Source organism: Eubalaena glacialis, chromosome 4 (genome assembly GCF_028564815.1).
Source record: "Eubalaena glacialis isolate mEubGla1 chromosome 4, mEubGla1.1.hap2.+ XY, whole genome shotgun sequence".
In the NCBI taxonomy this organism is placed as follows: domain Eukaryota; kingdom Metazoa; phylum Chordata; class Mammalia; order Artiodactyla; family Balaenidae; genus Eubalaena; species Eubalaena glacialis.
In genome coordinates, this window is record NC_083719.1 from 119116443 (window position 1) to 119137027 (window position 20585).

Here is a 20585-nt window from a genome sequence, read left to right on the forward strand (position 1 = left end):
GCAGTGCGGCTGGGGGAACTGGGGGCAGGGAAGAAGGGAGGAAAACTGGTCATACACAAAGGAATCAGAGAAGCTTTGAATTTTTTAAACTACATACAAAAAGCTAAACAATGAAAAAAGGCCTTTTTAAAATCTGAAAAAAAAAAACAAACTTCTAACTTAGAATTCTATACCCAACCAAATTACTCATCAAATGTGAGTTCAAAGTAGATATTTTCAGACATTGAAGCTTTCAAAAAATTTATCCCCGTGCACCTTAGGAAGCAATTGTAGGATATGCTCCACCAAAATGAGGGAGCAAACCAAGAAAGTGAAAGACCTGAAATACAGGAAACAGGAGATCTAACACATTTAAGAGGTAAAGGAAATCCCTAGGACAAAGATTCCAGGATCTTTGTGGTGGTCCCCTACATTCCTCATGGCTTAACCCACGGATACCCTCAGAAGGAGCCCTTGTAAACACACAGAGAATCTTAAGTCAGACTATGACTCCAACATAGTATTGTTTATTTTCTCTTGGGAGCCTCCTCCTCACGGTGGCAATATCGTCATTTAAACATAGTCTAGATTTTTGCTTGTTACTCAATTTTTATAATAATCTTTCAGTTATATGCAAACAATTATAGATAGAAGCATAAAATATTTTTTAAAGGGGCAGAAAAACATTTATTCTATAGGAATTTTTTATTCAATAGAATTAGATGGGTAAATGAATTTCTGAAGGTCATTAGCTGGTACAGGAAAAGTTTAACAAAACTGCATTTATTAAAATAAGATTCATTTCCTCTAAAAGATTCTCAGTATTATCAAATCTTACTTAAATTAACACAAATTGCTCAAAGGTACACTGCATCAAAAGTAATAGCATCAGAATAAATATACTTGGCTGGGCACTGCTCTGCATTAAGACCACCAATCAACATAAAAATGAAAAGCTGTCCCTTCGCTCTCCTTCCAGAGTGTAATTCAAAGCTCTGATTCAGTCACCACATCGTAATGTAATATGTGGTAAGATAAATCTTTTGGTTACCATCTACAGGAAATAAGAAACTTCCTAGACACTTTACAGTTTGGTTTCTCTAAGAAACCAAAAATTAAAGTCAAGATCCCAAGGTATCCCCTATGAGGCCAAGCTAATTAAAATAAATTTATGACCTAATGAGTCTGAAACATACTCTGATCAATTAGTATCATAATAAATGCAAATGAAATCTAAAACTCCTTTTCCATAGCTGGATTTGTGGTGGTGGTGGTGGTGGTGGCTGCATCTATTAGCACTTCAGCTTTTTAAAAGTGGGCCGATGGGACTAAACTTGGCAGTCTTTTTGGACAGAGGTTCCCTCTGTTTGCCTAGTCACAGAATTGGTCTTATTATAAATTCAAGGATATAAGAAAATTCATCCAAGGCACTGATTCACTTCTACCCAATTCCCTGAATCTTTAACTTTTCCATCTAGTCACAAAAAGGGCATAGAATTCTCAGACAACTAAGGACAGTCTCTTGGAACAGGATACTCATGTAGCCTAAAAAAAGGTAATTAGGTAGTGTCCTTAGCAGAAGAGAGGTTAGGAGAGACCTAATAAAAGAATATGATTAAACATTACTCTGATCACAGAGTACTTTACATAGCAAAAAGTGTTTCTAATTCCTACCAATGTGCTTCACAGGAACAGTTAATCATGGACTTTTATCTCATGAACCATGTGGCTAGCATACGGGTAATATAAACCTATAAGAGCAAGCCCATATTTCAGTACTTTCTAAAGATTTTGTTCAGGCTAACTTATAGGGGACAACTACATCTGAGCTCTTGGCTAAGAGAGAACACCACAGGTGAATGCCACTTGGCCCCTGCTCTGTGATGATTCTAGGAGGCCCAGGTTTTTCTCATAACACCTATAATCACAATGCAATTCACTGCCTCAATATACTCAATTCCCACCTCTCCCTCTTCTGACATCCACACTTGCTCATGGGTTAATTCAGAGTGAGGGAAATATTTCATGTGGGAGGTAGAATTCTAGGACGTCCCCCAAGATTCCCAGCCTGACGTACATACGCTGTATAATCACCAGGACTGTAAATATTATAGGATATCACTCTTGTGATTAGGTTATATTATTTAGCAAACTGACTTTAAGAAGGCGAAATTATCCATGTGGGTCTGACCCAATCACACAAGCCCTTTAAATCTAGGGTAAGAAGTCAGAAACACAAGGATCCAACATGCCATTTCTGTCTTGAGCATAAAAGAAGCCAAATGGCAGGGATTACAGGCAGCATCTAGGAGCTGAGAGCCAGCAAAGAAACAGGGACCTCAGTGCTACACCTGCAAAAGGCTGAATTCTTCCAACTTGAATGCGCTTGGAAGGTTTTCCTCCAGCACCTACAGATGAGAAAAGGCCCAGCTGACACCTTGATTTCAGCCCTGTGATACTCTGAGAACCCAGCCAAACTATCCTTGCTGGACTTCTGACCAACGGAACTGTGAGCTAATAAGTGGGTTTTATTTTAAGCTGTTGAGTTTATCATGTAAAAGTAGGCAACTAATACATTAAGCAAACTGATAAAATTTATCTAGAACTTTAGCTAAAGGAAAAAGATCATGAGTCCTAATTTTTACTTATGGCATGCTAAACAACTGCAAGTATGATTCTGAGCAAATCACATTAATTCTTCATGCTTCAGTTCCCCTATTTATTAAAAAACAAAACAAAACCAGACACACACTTCTTGGGACCACTAAGATCATAAAATGGAGTGAGAGAGCATTCTATAAAAGCAATTGTGCTCTTATTACTACAGAAAAACTTCTTGTAAAATATACACGTGTACTAGTTGACACGGTACTCCTACAACATGGCATAAGGAAAAAGTTATTCCTCATCTGTAAATTGTATACTTAGCCGTAGCCAATCATTTCACAAAAAGATCTAAAGGACTCAGCCAAGCCAGGCTCTAAATATTTTATATCAGATCCTTCTTCAGACCGTTATTGTAGCTGTTTCTGTGGACCAGATTGTAAGTTGCTTGGGGGCAGGAACCCATGCTTTGTTCATTTGACATGTCCAATATTTAATAAATATTTTAAAAATTATCATCACTGTAGGTTTAAGAACATCATCCTAAACACAGTATATTCACTTATTCATTACTTTATGCAAATTGAACAAGCTAAAGAAAAGTTTCAAGTTAAGGTTTATGACAGTACAGTACGATTGTTATAGACAGCTCAGACCAAACCTTCAAGAATAGTGTCTTTCCCTATGAATGAGGCCAGGGGACCCTGAGTGGTGCTTCAGCCCACATGACATATTTGTTAGTTGTCATTGGGGAAAATATCCAATTATGGGACACATGTCACCTAGGGAGTCTTCCACCACCTTTGAAAAGCAATAAGCCTTCAGTAAAGACATAGGCTACCTATGGGTAAAATGGGAAATAAGTCTCACTGCAGCCAACAACAGTTTCCTTTCAAGTCCTAATATACCTACCCAGGAAGGAACAGGTAAGGTACCTGTCATTCAGAATCAAAGAGAACAAAGAGCAGGGTCTGGCTCTGATTCATTTTTTTTATTCTAGCACAGGACTGACATTCAGTTTCTTAGGATAGCGAGGCAACAGAAGGTCATAACATGGATGTGAATTCAGTTACCAACAAGCCCTATTCCAGCTTTGCCACAAGATTTGCTACATTTCCACTAAAGGACAGTAAAGGCAGGGTAAGCTTTTTTTGGGGGGGTTGTGCTGGGTTTTCGTTGCTGTGCGCCGGGGCTACTCTTTGTTGCGGTGCACAGGCTTCTTACTGCGGTGGCTTCTCTTGTTGCGGAGCACGGGCTCTAGGCATGTGGGCTCAGTAGTTGCGGCTCGTGGGCTCTAGAGCGCGGGCTCAGTAGTTGTGGCGCACTGACTAAGTTGCCCTGTGGCATGTGGGATCTTCCCGGACCAGGGATCGAACCCGTGTCCCCTGCATTGGCAGGCAGATTCTTAACCACTGGACCACCAGGGAAGTCCCAAGCTCTTCTTTTTATCCACCACAGTTTCAGCCTTCCTATCTTTAGGACTATGTTGTCTCACAGGGCTTGTGTGAAGAATAATAAAATAGACATAAAGCACTTTGCTTTGCAAAGTGTTTTGTAAAAGGTAAATAATATATGATGATGGAACCAATGAAACTCCCTTCAATTCCCACTCCTTATAGAGAAGTCAATTAGAACTAGAGAGAAGGAAATAATGGATACCTTCAAATGTAGGAAACTTTCCCTTCCATTTTAAAATAGTGGCCCAAGGATGGCATGGAATGAGTCAATACCTCATATACCATTTACAGAGAAACAAACTAGATTCTGACATCACTACTTATTAGTGCCAACAGCCTCAACAGGAGTTGTGTAGAACTGGAGTACCCACTTCAAAAAAGAAAATCAAAGAAAAAAGGTGTATCAGAGGAAAGGAAGTCTAAAAGAAGAGCACAAAATGACTAGAAATTGAAAAATATGAACTCTAAAGCTAATTTACCATTATAAAGTTAAATGCGCTTAAGGGAAAGAAAACTGAAGATTATCTAGCAACCCCCAGAAATGGAGATGGCACACTCATGTTCTCCATGACTGCTAAGGAAGAAGTGCTAAAGGAGCAAGTAAGACTCTAGCAGCTCATCCACTTAGCTCCACACTGCCTCAGCAGCCCCACAGCTAAAGTCAGTATTGGAGAGTTAAATTTGTGACAACTCATACAAGAGACAACAAAGGAAGCACAGTAGAGGAGAGTCCAAGATCTTTTATTCCTAATTAAAAGACGTCTTTCAATCTACCCCTGCCTTCCAGAATCAGTATCTTTTTCCTGATACAACCCAGGGAGCCCAGAAAGATTCCAGGCAGTGGCCCATGTGAAGCACAAGTTAGAAATGCCATATAGGGGACTTCCCTGGTGGTCCAGTGGTTAAGAATCTGCCTTCCAAAGCAGGGGACGTGGGTTCGATCCCTGGTTGGGGAACTAAGATCCCACATGCCGTGGGGCAACTAAGCCCATACGCCACAACTACAGAGCCCGTGTGCTGCAACTACAGAGCCCACATGCTCTGGAGCCCGTGCGCCACAACTAGAGAGAAGCCCGCCTGCTGCAACGAAAGATCCGCGTGCTGCAACTAAGACCCGACGCAGCCAAAAATAAATAAATATTTTTTTTTTAAAGGCCATGTAAAGAACATTATTAGGTAACTGTACTCCACTCCCCGTTTCAATAATTATAAACTTGAAGCAATTTGCTTATAAATTCAAAGCAACAAACTCAATTTCCCTCACGATTGTCTAAAACTGTTTAGAGTCTGCTTTCCAATAAACCACATTTCCCGACTATAATTAAAATGAGGGGAAAAAACTATCTTAATATTAGAATTCAATCCTCTGAGAGACAGGTCCACTACGTTCGAACAGTTCTCTAATAGTCCAAGAAGGCAAGTCTCTTGGGGAAAACGAGAAAGCAACTTTTTGCCTCCAGCTTAGCTCATCCTGAAGCCTGGGACTGGCAGAGCCCGCATCCTAGATAGCTGATAGCCTAGAGGAAGAAAGACAGTCCACTCAGGTTTCACTATTCCAGCTCAGCAGAACAGGTGGAAACCAGGCTGGGAACATTGCATTCTTCCTCTATGTCCATGCAAACAAACTGCCAGCCCCCTGCACTACAAAGCACTCAAGGGCCGGGAAAACAAGTTGCCACTAGAGAAAGTGCTCAGATTCTAGAAGTCCTAGTTTCCTATCAAGTACCACATGGTGTGGCAGACACGCCCCTCTCCTTTGCTGTCAGGAAGGAGGCGCACACACATTCTGTCATCTGGTGAGAGGGCAGAGTAAGCAAAGCTTCCTCCCTTTCAAACATCCAAAGGTTCTAATAAAACTTTCAAATACATATATAGAAAACAATAAATAACGTTAACCTACTTTTCCAAAGTTTTGACATACTTCTCAAGCTCCAAATACTGATACTTGTTCTTTACTTTCTTATTAGGCCTCTCTCTTCACTGCCTTAGCTTAGAGAAGCTAAGAAAAAAGGGGTGTTGTTCATTCATTTGGAAACAGTCAATGACTCAGGAATGCTGTTTCCCAATCTCCGTAGCAACTGTCTTCTCCTCCCATGTTGTGATGTGAGTAGCAGGACATCTACTCTTTCTCAAGGGTGAGCACATGAATGACACACCCAAAGGCCTGACAGACAGGAAGTTCCTGCAGCTGATATTGCTTCTACATAACAGGCACCAAGCATGAGGCCACCTTGTTTTAAATCCCATTCTCAAACCCTTCATTTCTAAATGATGGTTACACTTCTTCTATCCTCACATCATTCCTGAATACAAGAAGTAATCACGACCTACTGATAATAGCTTAACTGATCCAAAAATTATACTACTCAAAAAGCCAGACTTGATCTTATGAAACCACAGTAAACATTTACTGGCCTTTTACAAATCTAGAATTAAGATTTTATTTTGAGAAAATTTGGGGAAGGGAGGGGGGAGACGGCATGAGGTGAAATCTCATTACTCCTCTATAACCAGAAATATAAGCAAGAGTTAAAACAAGAAACTTCCGATACTTCTAGCAACCGTACTTGTGTGGAACTATGTTCTAATGCAAACACATCACAGATTTCATGCCAAAGTACTTAGGCTACAAAGAGACTTCCATGTACCATGTATTTTTCTCTTTGGTTCTAACTACTGAAAAATAATTAAAATTTCTAGAAAACGAGTTAGGATATTGTTTTACTCTATTTTTATACACATCTACATTTTCTTAGAAAAATGTGTATCACTTTTGTAATACAAATACATTTCCAGGGAATTACCTGGTGGTCCAGTGGTTAGGATTCCATGCTTTCACTGAGGGCTGGGGTTCGATCCCTGGTCGGGGAACTAAGATCCCACAAGCTGTGCGGTGCGGCCAAAGCAAAATAAAATAAAATTTCCATTTCAAACAAAAGTACCAATTTTCAAAGATTAGAAAGCTGAAAAATGTTTATGACACATTGTTTTAAAAGCAGAAAATGTGTAGAAACTGTAATTGCAATGTTGTAAAAATATCTGTGCATAGAGATAATGACCAGAATACTAAGTGAAATAAAAATAAAAAATAAAAATTGGGGGTTCTTAGATTTTGCTATTTTGAAAATGTATGTATATGCCTTTTCAAAAAGAGTATAAAAAATTATTTTAAAAGAGTATAAAAATTAGCACAGCATCGAAAAGCAAAATATCATCCAATTTTCATATTCAAAATGCCCACCAGCATTTACTCTTTTCCAGTAGTACTTTGCTTAAGGCAACACTCTGGCAGGGTACAGTTACAAAATTTAGGGATGACAATGCAATGTGAGAAAGAATAATGAACAGTTAGTGGAGTCTAAAAGCTAGCTTACCTAATTACATGACCTTGAGCAACTTAATATCTCTAGGCCTCAGTGGCCTTCTCATGTTAAGATGAGGAGGCTGAGTCAGATTATTTCTAGGGTCTCTTCAGGGACCCTTAGAGACAGTGCTTAGTTACTACTGCTCTTTTTGAGGGCAGCCCAATGCCTGCTGCTTGCTTGATAGGACATATCCTACAGAGACTTCTCACCACTTCTTCTTGTGGTTTCAATCACAGGAAACAGACGTCACCCATGGGCCTAGAAGTAAGTAACGAACAAGCCCTGGCGGATGCAAAGAGCTGCCAACTAAGGCCAACTCCCATCTTTTTAAAATACCAGAATCAAGAAATCACGAGAAACCTCTATGCCTGGGGAGCCTGACACACATCTTTCACAAAAACTAACAAAACTAAAAATGTCTCTTTAGGCCCCATGAAAGCATGATGAAATAATTTTAGAAGAATCCAAAACTACTTTGCTTCTATGGCCAAATGAAGGAATCAAAGGAACTCCATAGCTATGGACAGAAATATGTGACTTTGACAAAAAACTAAGGCAATCCTACTGCCAGCAGCATTTTTTGTGGAGATCCAGACATATCCTGAGGACCTGAAGACTCATCTTGGTCTCCTTTATTTAATATTCTGTGTAAACCTTTCTGTAGCCATGAAAGACTATGGTACTGATTCAAATAATATAGGGACTTAGCAATTATTCATTTTAAATGTATGTTATCAATCCCTAGAGCAGTGGGTCAAATACTGCTCTCATTTATGATAAAAGTTGGCAGCCCTGTGCTATGTAAAATAATGCAGATTTTAAATCTGATAGACATGTTCCTTCATTAAATATTGATACAAGACAAAACCTAAGACACTATCTCTAGAGAAAAATAAAAATCTTTTCTCAACAGAGTTCCTCTGGTCTGGTATAGTCATATCAGTGGTTCTCTTTGCCTCACAGTTACCTTGGTGAGAGGACTAATGTTTTCAAAACTGTCTATCTCCTACATTAGACCACAGAAATGGAGAGCCTTGAAAGTAATCCCAAGAGTCACAAGACTCACAGTAAAACTAAAATACATAACAGGTTATTGCTAATGTGAGTTAAACACCACCACTCTTAGATACCTTACAAGCTAGATGGGAGATAAGACCCACCCTCCTCAAGAGATCTCGGTATCATTCTGTCTCTCTCTCTCTCTGTCTCTTTATATATACATACATATATATATATACACACACACACACATATTATATATATATATATATATAGTACATTCATGAAAGACTAAAGAACACTTCAAATAAGCATGCAATCAAAATCAGTATTGCACTGTGCTAAAGTATGTTTAGAAGAAAATGACAGGTCCTAGAGATAGGCTCAGATTATTCCCACAATTTCCCACCTGAGCCCACAATTTTTTTTTTCTTTTGCCGCACCGCATGGCATGTGGGATCCTAGTTCCCCGACCAGGGATTGAACCTGCGCCCCTTGCATTGGAAGTGTGAAGTCTTAACCACTGGACCGCCAGGGAAGTCTCTGAGCCCACAATTTGACTATACAGTGCTGAGATCCAGATGAAGACAGTCACATCTTTTAAAATCTAGAATGATCACTGAAAGTCTGAGAAGATGGATTATTACAATGGATAAGGAATGGAAATCAAACAAACTTAACTACCTAAACTCCATCTAGATAGCAGAAGTGATTTGCTGGAACCTTAACACTAATCTATTTCACGTTCTTCACCACCACATATTCACAAGGCCAAAAACTGCATCAACATGCATCGTGACGTGTTACAAAATGCAAATTTTTCCATTCTGCTTTCTGTGGGTTTCTACAGAAAGAGAACCTAAAAGCCCTCCCCAGGTATAAAATAATCTCTATGAAGTGGCTTTCTTAAATGATTCATCTCCCACTGATCCTCCTGACTGCTATAACCGGGCCATTTCTTTTTACTACAGCCATACATTCAAACCTCTGAGCCTCTGTTCACATTGTTCACCACCCCACGAAACCCCTTACCCCTCTCCTCTACCAATCCCTGGATTTACTTCCAGGGCCTATCATGTTCCTTCATGTTCCAGGGCCTTCATCTTCTATGAAGCTAACTAGCATTGCCCACAATTGTATTCTAGATCATTTATGTAGAATTTGGGACATTAGTATAGACCTTTGAAATCATTCATGCTAACTCTCTCATTTTACAAGGAAAGACCAAGAAAAGAAGAGTGACTTGCCCAGAGTTCACACAGTTAATTAGTAGCAAAGTCAAACTAAGTAGCAATATATGGAAAGAATATTTCAGTAGGAGTGAGAGATGGGGGTTCTAGTCCTAGGTCTAGTTGTAAACTTGGACAGATCACTTCTCTAGGCCCACATTCCTTCATCTATAAAATAAAGAATTTGAATTAAATAACTTTTAGCATCCTTTTCACCTCCAGCATTCTATGATTCTGAAACAGGTCTTCTGACTCTCAGCTCAGTAATCTTTCCACTTAATTCCTTAAATTCTCTGAATTTCTACAGCTTTTGAAGTCTATGCTCATGGCCTTTAAGCTTTTCCTACCTATTCTTCTACAGACACGGCTGAGATTACAATCTCTTAAAAAGCATGGACTGAAACTGATAGGTCAACCACATGGTTCTTGATCTTCAGCCTTTTGGATCTAGGGTAGATTCACACAAACAAGAGAAACTCTATTCTCTACTCTTTGCCACCAATCATACAGAAAATCCTAGTTCCAGGTACCTGGACCTCTGTGGCAATGTCTTAATTATTAACCACAGGCAAATAACTGCCAGGTCTAAAGAATAAACTTCAGCAGTCCCCAGACTCAGGAGAGACCCTAGAGTCAGTAACCATTTGCAATCCTTATTTGTTTCAGGGCCAATTCTAAAATATACAAAAGATAACTATGGAGCTGGTCTAGCAACAGCTTCCTCCTTCCTATATGTCACCACTACTTGCTGCTCGCAGCAATTTAAACAACTAAAATTCCTGCCAGGTGATGCTGTTAGAGCTGTTCTATTTACAAAGGAGATAAGGTTACATTAAAAAAATAATAATAATTTAGACAACTTCTTAATAACGCATGAGCCAGGGGAAAGGTAGATTTTGCATGCACTCTAACAGTTACTTTTACATGCCTAAGAAAGGTTTAATTAAGATTCCTGCAATGGTCTCAAAGTCTAAATTATTAAATGCAAAACGCAGTTAGGCATTTAGCCACTGCACTTTGTTCATCTAGACCCAGCACTTCTTTTCCCACTAACTGAACTCAAAAAGAGTCCAGTTGTAATAGACTGCAGTAGTCAAAGGGCTCTAAAGATATACCATCAAAATTTTCTATGAAATTCCTAACAGTGAATACCCTTTGATACCACAAGTGCAAAAACTGGACGTTTGTAAACTGTCAATACAATGCAGTGAATAAGAAGATGGCTGTGTGTGTGTGTGTTTAAATCAGCCAGACCTAGGTTTGAATTCCAGTTCTATGACCTAAAGCATGTTGCTGATCTCACTGAGTTTCAGTTTAATTACCTAGAAAGCAGGAATAACAATAGTACCTATCTTATATCTAGAGCCGTTCAGTGCAGCACTAGGGGTATAGTAAGTATGCAACAAACAAGTGCTATTATTACTGTTACTGTCATTGTTATTATTACTCCCTGTCCTTCCAGTCTGCAATGAAGTAATCTTCCTATCTATAAAGATGATGAGCATTCATTAATATTTATAGATAGGAAGACTGGCATTATACAACCTGTAGCACACTGAGTACAGGAAAACAAAAGGTTTCTAACACCACATAAGAGATGAAAATGCTTTCACTATAAATAGAATCTCAAAGGTCCCCAATCCCAAAGGTATCAGAAATGGTCTGTCTTGTCTACAGGTGAAAATTTACACCCCAAAGAGAATATGTGGAATATAACTGACATTTCCACAGTGATAAGAGGAGAATTTAAGAGTTAAATCTATAAAACTTTTAGGAGAAAAATCTTAGTGACTGTGATTTTAGCAAAGATTTTTGAAATATGATACAAAAAGCAAAAACAATTAATTGGATGGACTTCATCAAAATTAAACATTTTTGTTCTTCAAAATATACTGTTAAGAAAATGAAAAGGCAAGTCACAGGAGGAAGAAAACATCTGTAAAACATATATCCAACAAAGGACTTGTATTTAGACTGTAATAAAAAAATTTTAAGTGGGCAAAATTTTTGAACAGACACTTCAAGGAAGATATACAGCAAATAAACACATGAAAAAATGCTCAACATCATTAAGGAAATGCAAATTAAAGCCACACTGAGATACCGTTTGTAGACTGAAAAAAAAATGCACAACCTAAAAGTTGAAAATTATGTTTTATTCAGAGGCCTTACTGAGGACTATAGCATGGGATGGCAGCCTCTCAGATAGATCTGAGGGACTATTCCAAAGATTTAAGAGAGGAGCCGGGATATACAGGAATTCTTGCTGGAAAAAAAAAACCATGAAGTTGAACATCAAAAGATTACTGCTAATCACAAAAAAACAGACATCTCAAGTTAACGATTTTTAGTGCTTTTCTGTATATGGGAAGATGTAAGAGTCTGGGCTTACTGAAATCATTCCTTTGATATGCATCTTAACTACCTAAGGCCAGTAGCTTGTTTTTCTGCATCCTGAATTCCCCTAAGGGTGCATAGTCTGGACAGCTACAGTGACTGATGGCTTGGTGGCTGGCAACCTGTTTTTCTCCTTCCTGAATCCCCCTCAGGGTGCACCATCAGGGACTCCTACACTGGCTGATGACTTTATGGCCACAACATCCTTTGTTTACTGAAATGGCAAGTGACATTCTTTGTCCACTCACTACACACCCACTAGAATGGCTAAAATTTAAGACTGATCATACCAAGAGCTGACAAGGAACCAGAACCCATATATTGCTTGTGAGAATGTAAAATGGTACAACCACTTTGGAAGCAGTCTGACAACTTCTTTAAAAGTTAAACATAGCCCTACTATATAGCCTAGTCATTCCACTCCTAGGTATTTACAAAAGAGAGATGAAGGCATATGTCCGGACAAAAACTTGTACATGAATGTTCACAGCAAAACAAAAAAGAACCAAAACTGGAAACAATCCAAATGCCCATCAACAAGTAAATAAATAAATTATGGTAAGCCCATACAACGTAATATTACTCAGCAATAAAAAAGAATGATCTATTAATATAGCTAACATACATTATGCTGAAAGAAGCCAAAAGAAAGGGTTCATATTGTGTATAAGTCCATTTATATAAAATTCTAGAAAATACAAACTAATCTATAGTTATAGAAAGCAAATCAGTGGTTAGTTACCTGGGGATTGGGGCACAAGGAGGAATGAGAAGGAGAGAATACAATGGGGCAGGAAAAAACTGTTGAGGGTGATGGATATATTCGTTATCTTGCCTGTGGCAATGGGTTCACAAATTGTGCACTAAATATATGCAGTTTATTGTATGTTAATTATACACCAATAAAGCTGTTTAAAGAAGAAAGATGTCCAAAGGATCTGTGGCAAAACAAACAGGTGAAGACCCCTGAATAAAGTATGAGCTACTCTGGGGTGGGGGGGGGGAAGCAAGTGTGGGTTATCTTTTTACTTGATCCTCAAGTTCTAACATTAAAAAAAAAAAAAAGGCAGCTATATCTGAGATATAAGCCTACTACCTTGGTTTTCTGTGACCTTTAGGATCAAAGATGGTTTATAAGCAACCTCTGTTGGATCCTTGAAGTATGCTAAGTCTTCAAAGAAAATGCAAATCCTATTGCTTTCAAACAGTACTATTCCTAAAACAGGGGATAAGTCACAGAATCAGAAATCCAGAAAAATAATCTAGGACACCATAAACTCTACCTGTACTGCTACCTAACAAAATGACAAAGTAGCTACTGCCTAAAGACCACTTATAACCACAATCAAGGATGGAATCTCCCATCTTCCATATAACAATGCTTCCACATAGGAATGCTGTGTTTCTCTTAATTCAGTTCTTTATGATTTTTCTCTTTTGTGTCCCCTTATCTGTTTCATCCCCCTTCTTGGAGGGAAGAAATTTAAGCAAATATTTAAAGGACAAATTGACACTCCCTAATTGTCACAGAGCCAAGCAACAGAGTCAGTTTCTTCAATCTTTTCCGTTTCAGTCTCATAGCTTCTAGCATATCTGTTCCTTTTATATAATCCCTTTCCTCCAAGATCCTGAAACTTACTAAAGGAAATGTAGAATCCAGAATTTTATGCTTTTGCCTCCTCCATTTATTTATCCAATTTCCAACCTACAACTGTAAGAAGGGATTGCTGCACTGAGTGGGTGTTTGGGCTTGATGACATTTAAAGTCCCTTCCAACTCTAAAATTTTAAGACTACATTCATAGCAAGCTTTACTAATGAATGGAAGTAAGAATCTCAAAGTTGAAAGAACAATGATTCACCCAGAGTTATTCTGTAATTAGTGGTAAAACTCCTTAAAATACTGGTCTCAATTTCCCTTTTCCTTCAGTAATTCTCTTACTTTCTTAAGAAAGGTTCTTTGATTAGAAAAACTGTGTTTGTTAAAAAAAAAAAAAAAAGACAGGTAGAAAATAAGGTAAGATATGTTCATAGTGATTAAAATATTCTTTACTTTTCAATCTTAGCTTCAAGGTTTTAAGAAATTTTAGTATAAGCACCTTTTACTGCTCCTGATTCCCCAAAGGCCTGGCTATCCAAGGGACTAGAACCAGTCCTTATAGCAGCAGGGCAGTAGTAAAAACAAAGAGGGAGGGAATGATAAGACAGCTAGGCACAGGGAGAGGGTTGGCATTGTCTCATCTAACCCTAACTAGGGGCAAACACCCAATGCTGCTTTGCTGGTTAGCAAGAGGTGAATTTTTTCCTACTGCTTTCAGACAAAAGTGATTGAGAATAGAAGGCTCAACATAATAAAGAAAAACACTTAAGATTTGTTTCAATATGGGGATGCTTTTTGTAGTCATGAATGATTTCAGCTGAGACATAAAATGAGAGAAAACACCACCTGCATATACAAACTCTTTGTTTCTCTATAATACCTAATATTTCTTGTTAATAAACATGATTTTAAGCTGTTCTTCTAAATCATATGTGGTATAACCTTATCTTTTAAGCCTCTATTACATTTCACTGAAAATATAACACTCTCCAAGAATAACGTGGCAATCCATTTATAAAATACACTGAACACCCCAGGGGATAACAAAAGGTGATTTTATCACACAGGAAATAAAATTAGTCTATTCTGACCCATATGCCCATCAACAAAGTTAAATCACTTCTCACTTATTACTATTTTCTTAGCTTTTTAAATAAACAATTTACAGGTCATAAAAATTTCAACTCTTTTTATAAAAATATCCCAACATTTAACAACTCTCTCAAGGCACAGATTTTAATTCTGAGGCATTCCCTCAGTTTCACCTCCTGTGAGGGAGGATTTCCTTTGAGACAAGTAAACGTAACATTTATCCAGTGGCTCCTTGTGCTGTCTCTTTAAAGACCAGGCAGGCAGAGGGCAAATTTTTAAGGTATCATTCTGTCATCTCAAACTCTCAATAACATTCCTGTAGGCTCCCCTCCCTCTTTCCAAACTAAGTAATCCCTGTGTTTATCAACTTCAAAAAACACAAATGACTCGTATAAATTCTCTGCATACTCCTTGGTTTTCAGCGACCTTTTGGATCAAAGTTAAAGAAGCAGGTATCGGCATGAATAACTCCACTTCTTTCATAATCTCTACCTTTCCTAATATTTGTTTAAAATTCTGCCTGGCATCCTTCATCTTTGCTCTCATTTTGGATGAACAGGGGTCTACAACTAAATATACTTTCACTCTCACTTTGCTTTTATTTATTTATTTTTAAAATAAATTTATTTATTTTTTAATTTTTGGCTGTGTTGGGTGTTCGTTGCTGCGCACGGGCTTTCTCTAGTTGCAGCAAGCGGGGGCTACTCTTCATTGCGGTGCGAGGGGTTCTCATTGTGGTGGCTTCACAGGCTCTAGGCGCACAGGCTCAGTAGTTGTGGCTCACAGGCTCTAGAGTGCAGGCTCAGTATCTGTGGCACACGGGCTTAGTTGCTCCATGGCACGTGGGATCTTACCGGACCAGGGCTCAAACCCGTGTCCCCTGCATTGGCAGGCGGATTCTTAACCACTGCGCCACCAGGGAAGTCCCTCACTTTGCTTTTAGAAGGGCATGAAACCGCAACACAGCAATAATTTTACATGGGCATCCAAAACGAAACAAGATTTTAAAAATTACATATCTTCTATTATTTCTAATCCCACACTAAAATTCATGTTTTACAAAGTTAGACTCCTAGTTGAATGAAGACGCGATAGTCTTTCTTAAAATGGACCAGTTCTTGATTGTATGAGAAGACATGGAGTCTGTAAAATGTAGGAATACTCTGCAGCTTCCTAACATCCTGGTTATACTTACTCCCCTTACACATATTTCAGAAATCAGTCTCTCTGACACCCACATTCATCACTGCTGAAAAGGCAGAAAACACTCTGTTCATTTAGCATTTTTATTTCCCTTCATCTTAAGGGCTTCCAAAAGGAACTGGTATAATGCTGGATGAGGGATAAGCTCATGGTCCAGGAGAAGACAGACTCAAGAAGAACCAAGGGGGATGGAACACCAGACAGCCTGGCTTCACCACACACGTTAGCATCTCGAACAACCACATGTTTTAAAAAGATGAGCCCTACCACTGTTTAAACTTAGACTCCTTGTGACCTTTCCACACAAGATGCCTCTAAGGGTAAAGAGCAGATCTTAGGCAATTTGTGAGCTCTGTGTTCTCATCAGTTGATCTGTAATTAGAACCTGCCATCAGCTTGGAAAGGTATGTAGCAGCTAAAGGGATTAGTAACCCCTCAGACGGAAACAAATACCTTCAGGCACACTAGGTCCAAACCAGTGCAGTTTTATAAAATGCATTCTTAATGGAGCTCCCGAGGACACACACTGTAGAAAAGGTGGAGTAGGCGAAACAGCTTTGAGTTCACTTTTAGCCTGTAGTTCAAGAAAACTACGCCATGGGTAACAAAAGCAAACCAGCAATCTCGCCCACTCTACCCACCCCCATATACATACACAGACACAAAGAGAAGTGGATTGCAATGCTCCTCCTAGGCTCTCATTTCCACGGAGTTCTTTTATAAAGAGCAATGAGAAAGACAGAATATCCTGAAGCCTTGAGGTATGGTATAGTTGGCAATAAAGGGGTTAAGCAGCACTACTTTCCTGGAAACTTTCCAATTCCCTAGCCAGGAATGCAATTCTCCTCTCTACCTGTGTGTGCTACATATTTTTAAAAAATTCAGCAGATTAAGAGTTAAGACCAACACCTCAGAAAGAAAAAGAGAACTTGGTTCAGCTGCACCCTCTCTAAAGCAAATACCAACAACTCTGAGCCAAATCCACTCAGCATACACGAAACTCCATGGACATTCCAAAAAACAGATGAAAAGAAGCTGAATTTCCTCAGGTATCTCACCTTTCAGCCCCACACACTTAGTAGAATTTACAAATCTGTGAAACACATAAGTGTTAGATAAAACAAAAGCACATGTAAAATTCCATTTAGAACCTGGAAAACATTTACAAGTCACAGAGGTCACTATAAATCAGCAAAAACAGCTGGAATTTGGGTGAGGAAGGTCAAAGGGTAACCATGGAAACAAAAGCAAAACAAAATGATACAGAAATAGAAGAAATATGGGCCTTAAAACTTAAGGCTTAGAAGGAAAGCTCCCTAACTAGAAGTTCATGCTTATCCTCAAGAAACATAGGGGAATGTTGCTTTGGTCACCATAGGGGGAAAGCTGTCACTACTATTAAACCTACATTTCTGGGGGAAAAAAGACGTTCACCAGATAAAAACACAGGCAGTGACTGACAGCCTACGGTCACTGGAAAGGACATCCAGAAGCACCTGTCTTGCTAGAAATAGGTAGGAAGAGATGAGTCACTATTTTAATTCTGTTTAGTACTCTCCACATCGCAACCCTCTAGGTCCCAAAGCAACATTATCCTCCTTTTTCATCACTTTCTCAGTTTTCTTCCCAGACTTGTGGAGTTGGGTCAGAATGCTAAGGGGTGGGGATAAGAGAAAAGAGAAAGAAAGAGGAAAAAGTTAGAAACCTTTTGGTTAGTAGAAAGAGATACTGGGGTGGCAGAGTAATTACCTGGGAGAGAAGACTACATTACAGTTACAACTAGCAAATGGTTATTAAGATCCAAAACTCCCTCTCTTGGACAGCGCCCCCTATCTTTCAAAGCTTCTACAGTAAAAAGCAAACAACTCCCTGGAGAGAGGAGTAAAAAAGAAGATGCAGTGTGTGCAAAGGTAATGAGATACCACAGTGTTACACGAATATCAATATTCTTTCAGATTGGAATTGGCACCTGATGAAAGTCAGACTCTTCTACAGGTTGGAAAAGGGTTGTCAGTAGCCTTGGGGCACAGGATGTGGCAGAAGACCTGAAGAGATAGTTATCATGGGAAACGTACAAAAGGCAATTCCCTTAGGTACTCAAACTTCTTGGCCTTTTAGTCTAACTTCCTCCCCATGGGGGAGGGTGATCACCGTCCTAAGAAGGGCATATTCATGAGAGAAGTTCGAACCCTTTGAAAAGTGATAAGCAACAGGGCAAAGAGACAGGTTCTCTGGATAAGGAAATACTGGGAGGCCAACTACCGTCATGCCCAGTGACCAGAGGAACTGGGCAGGTACCCATTCCTGCAATCGCAAGGACAAACGTCCAAGGGAGGAGGGAAGGCAGGGCCCAAGTCAGGTAATATTCCTGAGGGGAAGGATTATCAGGTGACACTGGGCTGAGGGCCCAGAGAGGAGACTGGGCGGGAGGAAAGTTAGCAGGTGAAAGAGATCAATCTTGGGGAAGGAAGTGACCTTTGGAGAAGCAAATAGGAGGATACCAAAAACAGGGGGAAGGGTAATAAGAAAAAATGGACCCCGAAAAGCACACAGGATCGAGATAGAGAAGGCGTGTTCGGGTAACGGAGAAAGAAGAAAGGAAGTGGGGCTGAGAGGGAAGAGATGGGGCCGAGACCGGCCAGGGCTACGGGGGCTAAGAGCAGAGCGTGCGAGCTGGGGGATGAGGAAGCCCCGAGGTTGCCGGGGCAAGAGCCGGGTGGGACTCCGGGGCTCCGGGAGGTCCCGGAGCAGTCGGAGGTCGGGCTTCGGAGCCCAGGACCGAGCAAAACGAGGAAGGGAGGCGCGGGGTGGGCTCCCTAGAGACGGGTGTGCACCCTTGGGGTCGGCTGCGGGGGTCTCCGGGGTCCGGAGGGCGGTTACGGGGCCAGGCTGAGGGAAGCGGGTGGGAGGGACACTCACAAATTTCTTGGATTTGCCGCCGTCGCCGCCCGCCGAAGGCAGCTCGTCCGGGCTCCGGCCCTTCTTCTTGTCCCGGGTCCCGCGGCCGGGCCCCGGGCCCCCGCCGGGCGGCTCCATGTCCAGGTTCGCGCTGCTAGTGACCCCGCGCCTACGCCGCTCCCGCCCGGCAGCTCCAAGCCCGCCGCCGCCGCCGCCGCCGCCGCCCAGCAGCTCCTCAGCCAGCCGCCGCGCCCCGCCTCATTAGCATGCCGGGCTGCGCGCGCCTCATGAATATACAACCGCGACGCCTCGCTCCCGCCCGCCTGCCCCACTTCCGCCCGGACACGCAGCCCCTACCAACGGGCGAAGGGAGGGGGGTGGAGGAAAGCCGCGGAAGCGCACTACCTGCCTGGCGGGCCTAACCATTCGGACCCACGTTGGGGGGGGGTGATGGTGAGTGGGCGGGGCAACTCTCCCGGACAGCGCCCCCTGGCGGTTGGAGCGGCACAGGCCTCCCTGCTCCCACGCAGTGCCCACGTGGCTGTAAAGCCTGGACCCTCTCACACTCCAGACCAGGATATTATTATCTGAACCAAAAATCGCATAAGAGAGACTGTTATCTTGGCAGAAAATTTAGTGCCGGTCTTTGCAGGATAATATAGTTTTTATGTGTGCAATACCCATGGAGCACATGAAAAAATAAAGTGATAGCTACCATTTATTGAAAGCTATGTGCCAAGAACAGAGCTTGGTCCAGGGCCAGCGCTAGACTGAAGTCGACTAGCTCTGGAGTTAGATTACCTAGTTCTAAATCCCAGGTCTACTACTTTCCATGTTTCTAATCTGGAAAAACTAGTTATTGCTACATTGTGCCTGAAGCTTAATAATAGTTAACCATTTACCATACACTTGTTCTATGCCAGACACTATGCAAAAACACTCTACACCTATTTTCTCACTGAATCCTCACAGTGCCATGTGATAGATTCCACTAGTCTCACCATTTTAAAGATAGGAAATTTGGACATCGACAATTGAAGTGACTTGCCCAAGGACACATAATGAAGTGACAAAAAACTTAAAACCAGGTTGGTCTGACTGCCAAGCCCTATGTCTAACCAGGATTCCCTACTGACATAAACCAAACCTGAGTGAAAAGAGCAGGCATTCTCCAAAAGTGTGTTCTTTGCTCTACTAGCTTGATTCCTCCCTCAGTAGTTTCATCTATTCTCAAGAATAGCTACATCTGTCCCTTGTGTGAAAAGCCTGTGGTACCCAGTAAGCCCTCAAAGTCTGGACTTAATTATCTTTCCCACAACTGGCAAAAGATTTCAACTGCATGTTCCTGGAGGGCAGTCAGTGACTCACTCACTAGGGAGCCCAGTGCTCAGTCTAGGGTCTGTTATATTACAAAGACTCTGCCAAGCTGGCTGGCTCCTAAATCTGACCTTCATCTCTTACCTTCCACTTTCTAATTGCCTGGTGGACAGTTGCACAGAGTTGTCCAGCCCACACTTCGAAATCAATTTGTCCAAAACAGTTCAAAAGCTACTTACTTTCTATGTTAGTGTTGAGAAACAGACAGGATCAGAGCATGGAGTGATCCAGGTATTACTCTTCTTTCTTGTACCACTGTCTACATCTACTATAGCATTTATCTTACTCCCTACTGGACTATAAACTCCTCCAGGGAAGAGTCCATGTTTGTGGCTACTACAATATCTAGCATCATTCTTCACATAGATCATGAAGATAAGGAGCAA

General features: G+C 40.7%; 1 protein-coding gene across 2 annotated transcripts in view; it reads right to left on the bottom strand.

The window, feature by feature from the left end:
* DIAPH1 (diaphanous related formin 1) overlaps positions 1 to 19041 on the bottom strand; it is a 96874-nt gene extending 77833 nt beyond the window's left edge. For both annotated transcript variants that reach the window (XM_061189742.1, XM_061189741.1), the window contains exon 1: positions 18844 to 19041. In XM_061189742.1, coding sequence (XP_061045725.1) covers positions 18844 to 18960 — 117 coding nt within the window. In that variant the 5' untranslated portion in view covers positions 18961 to 19041. The remainder of the gene's footprint in view (positions 1 to 18843) is intronic.
* Positions 19042 to 20585: the final 1544 nt, after the last annotated feature.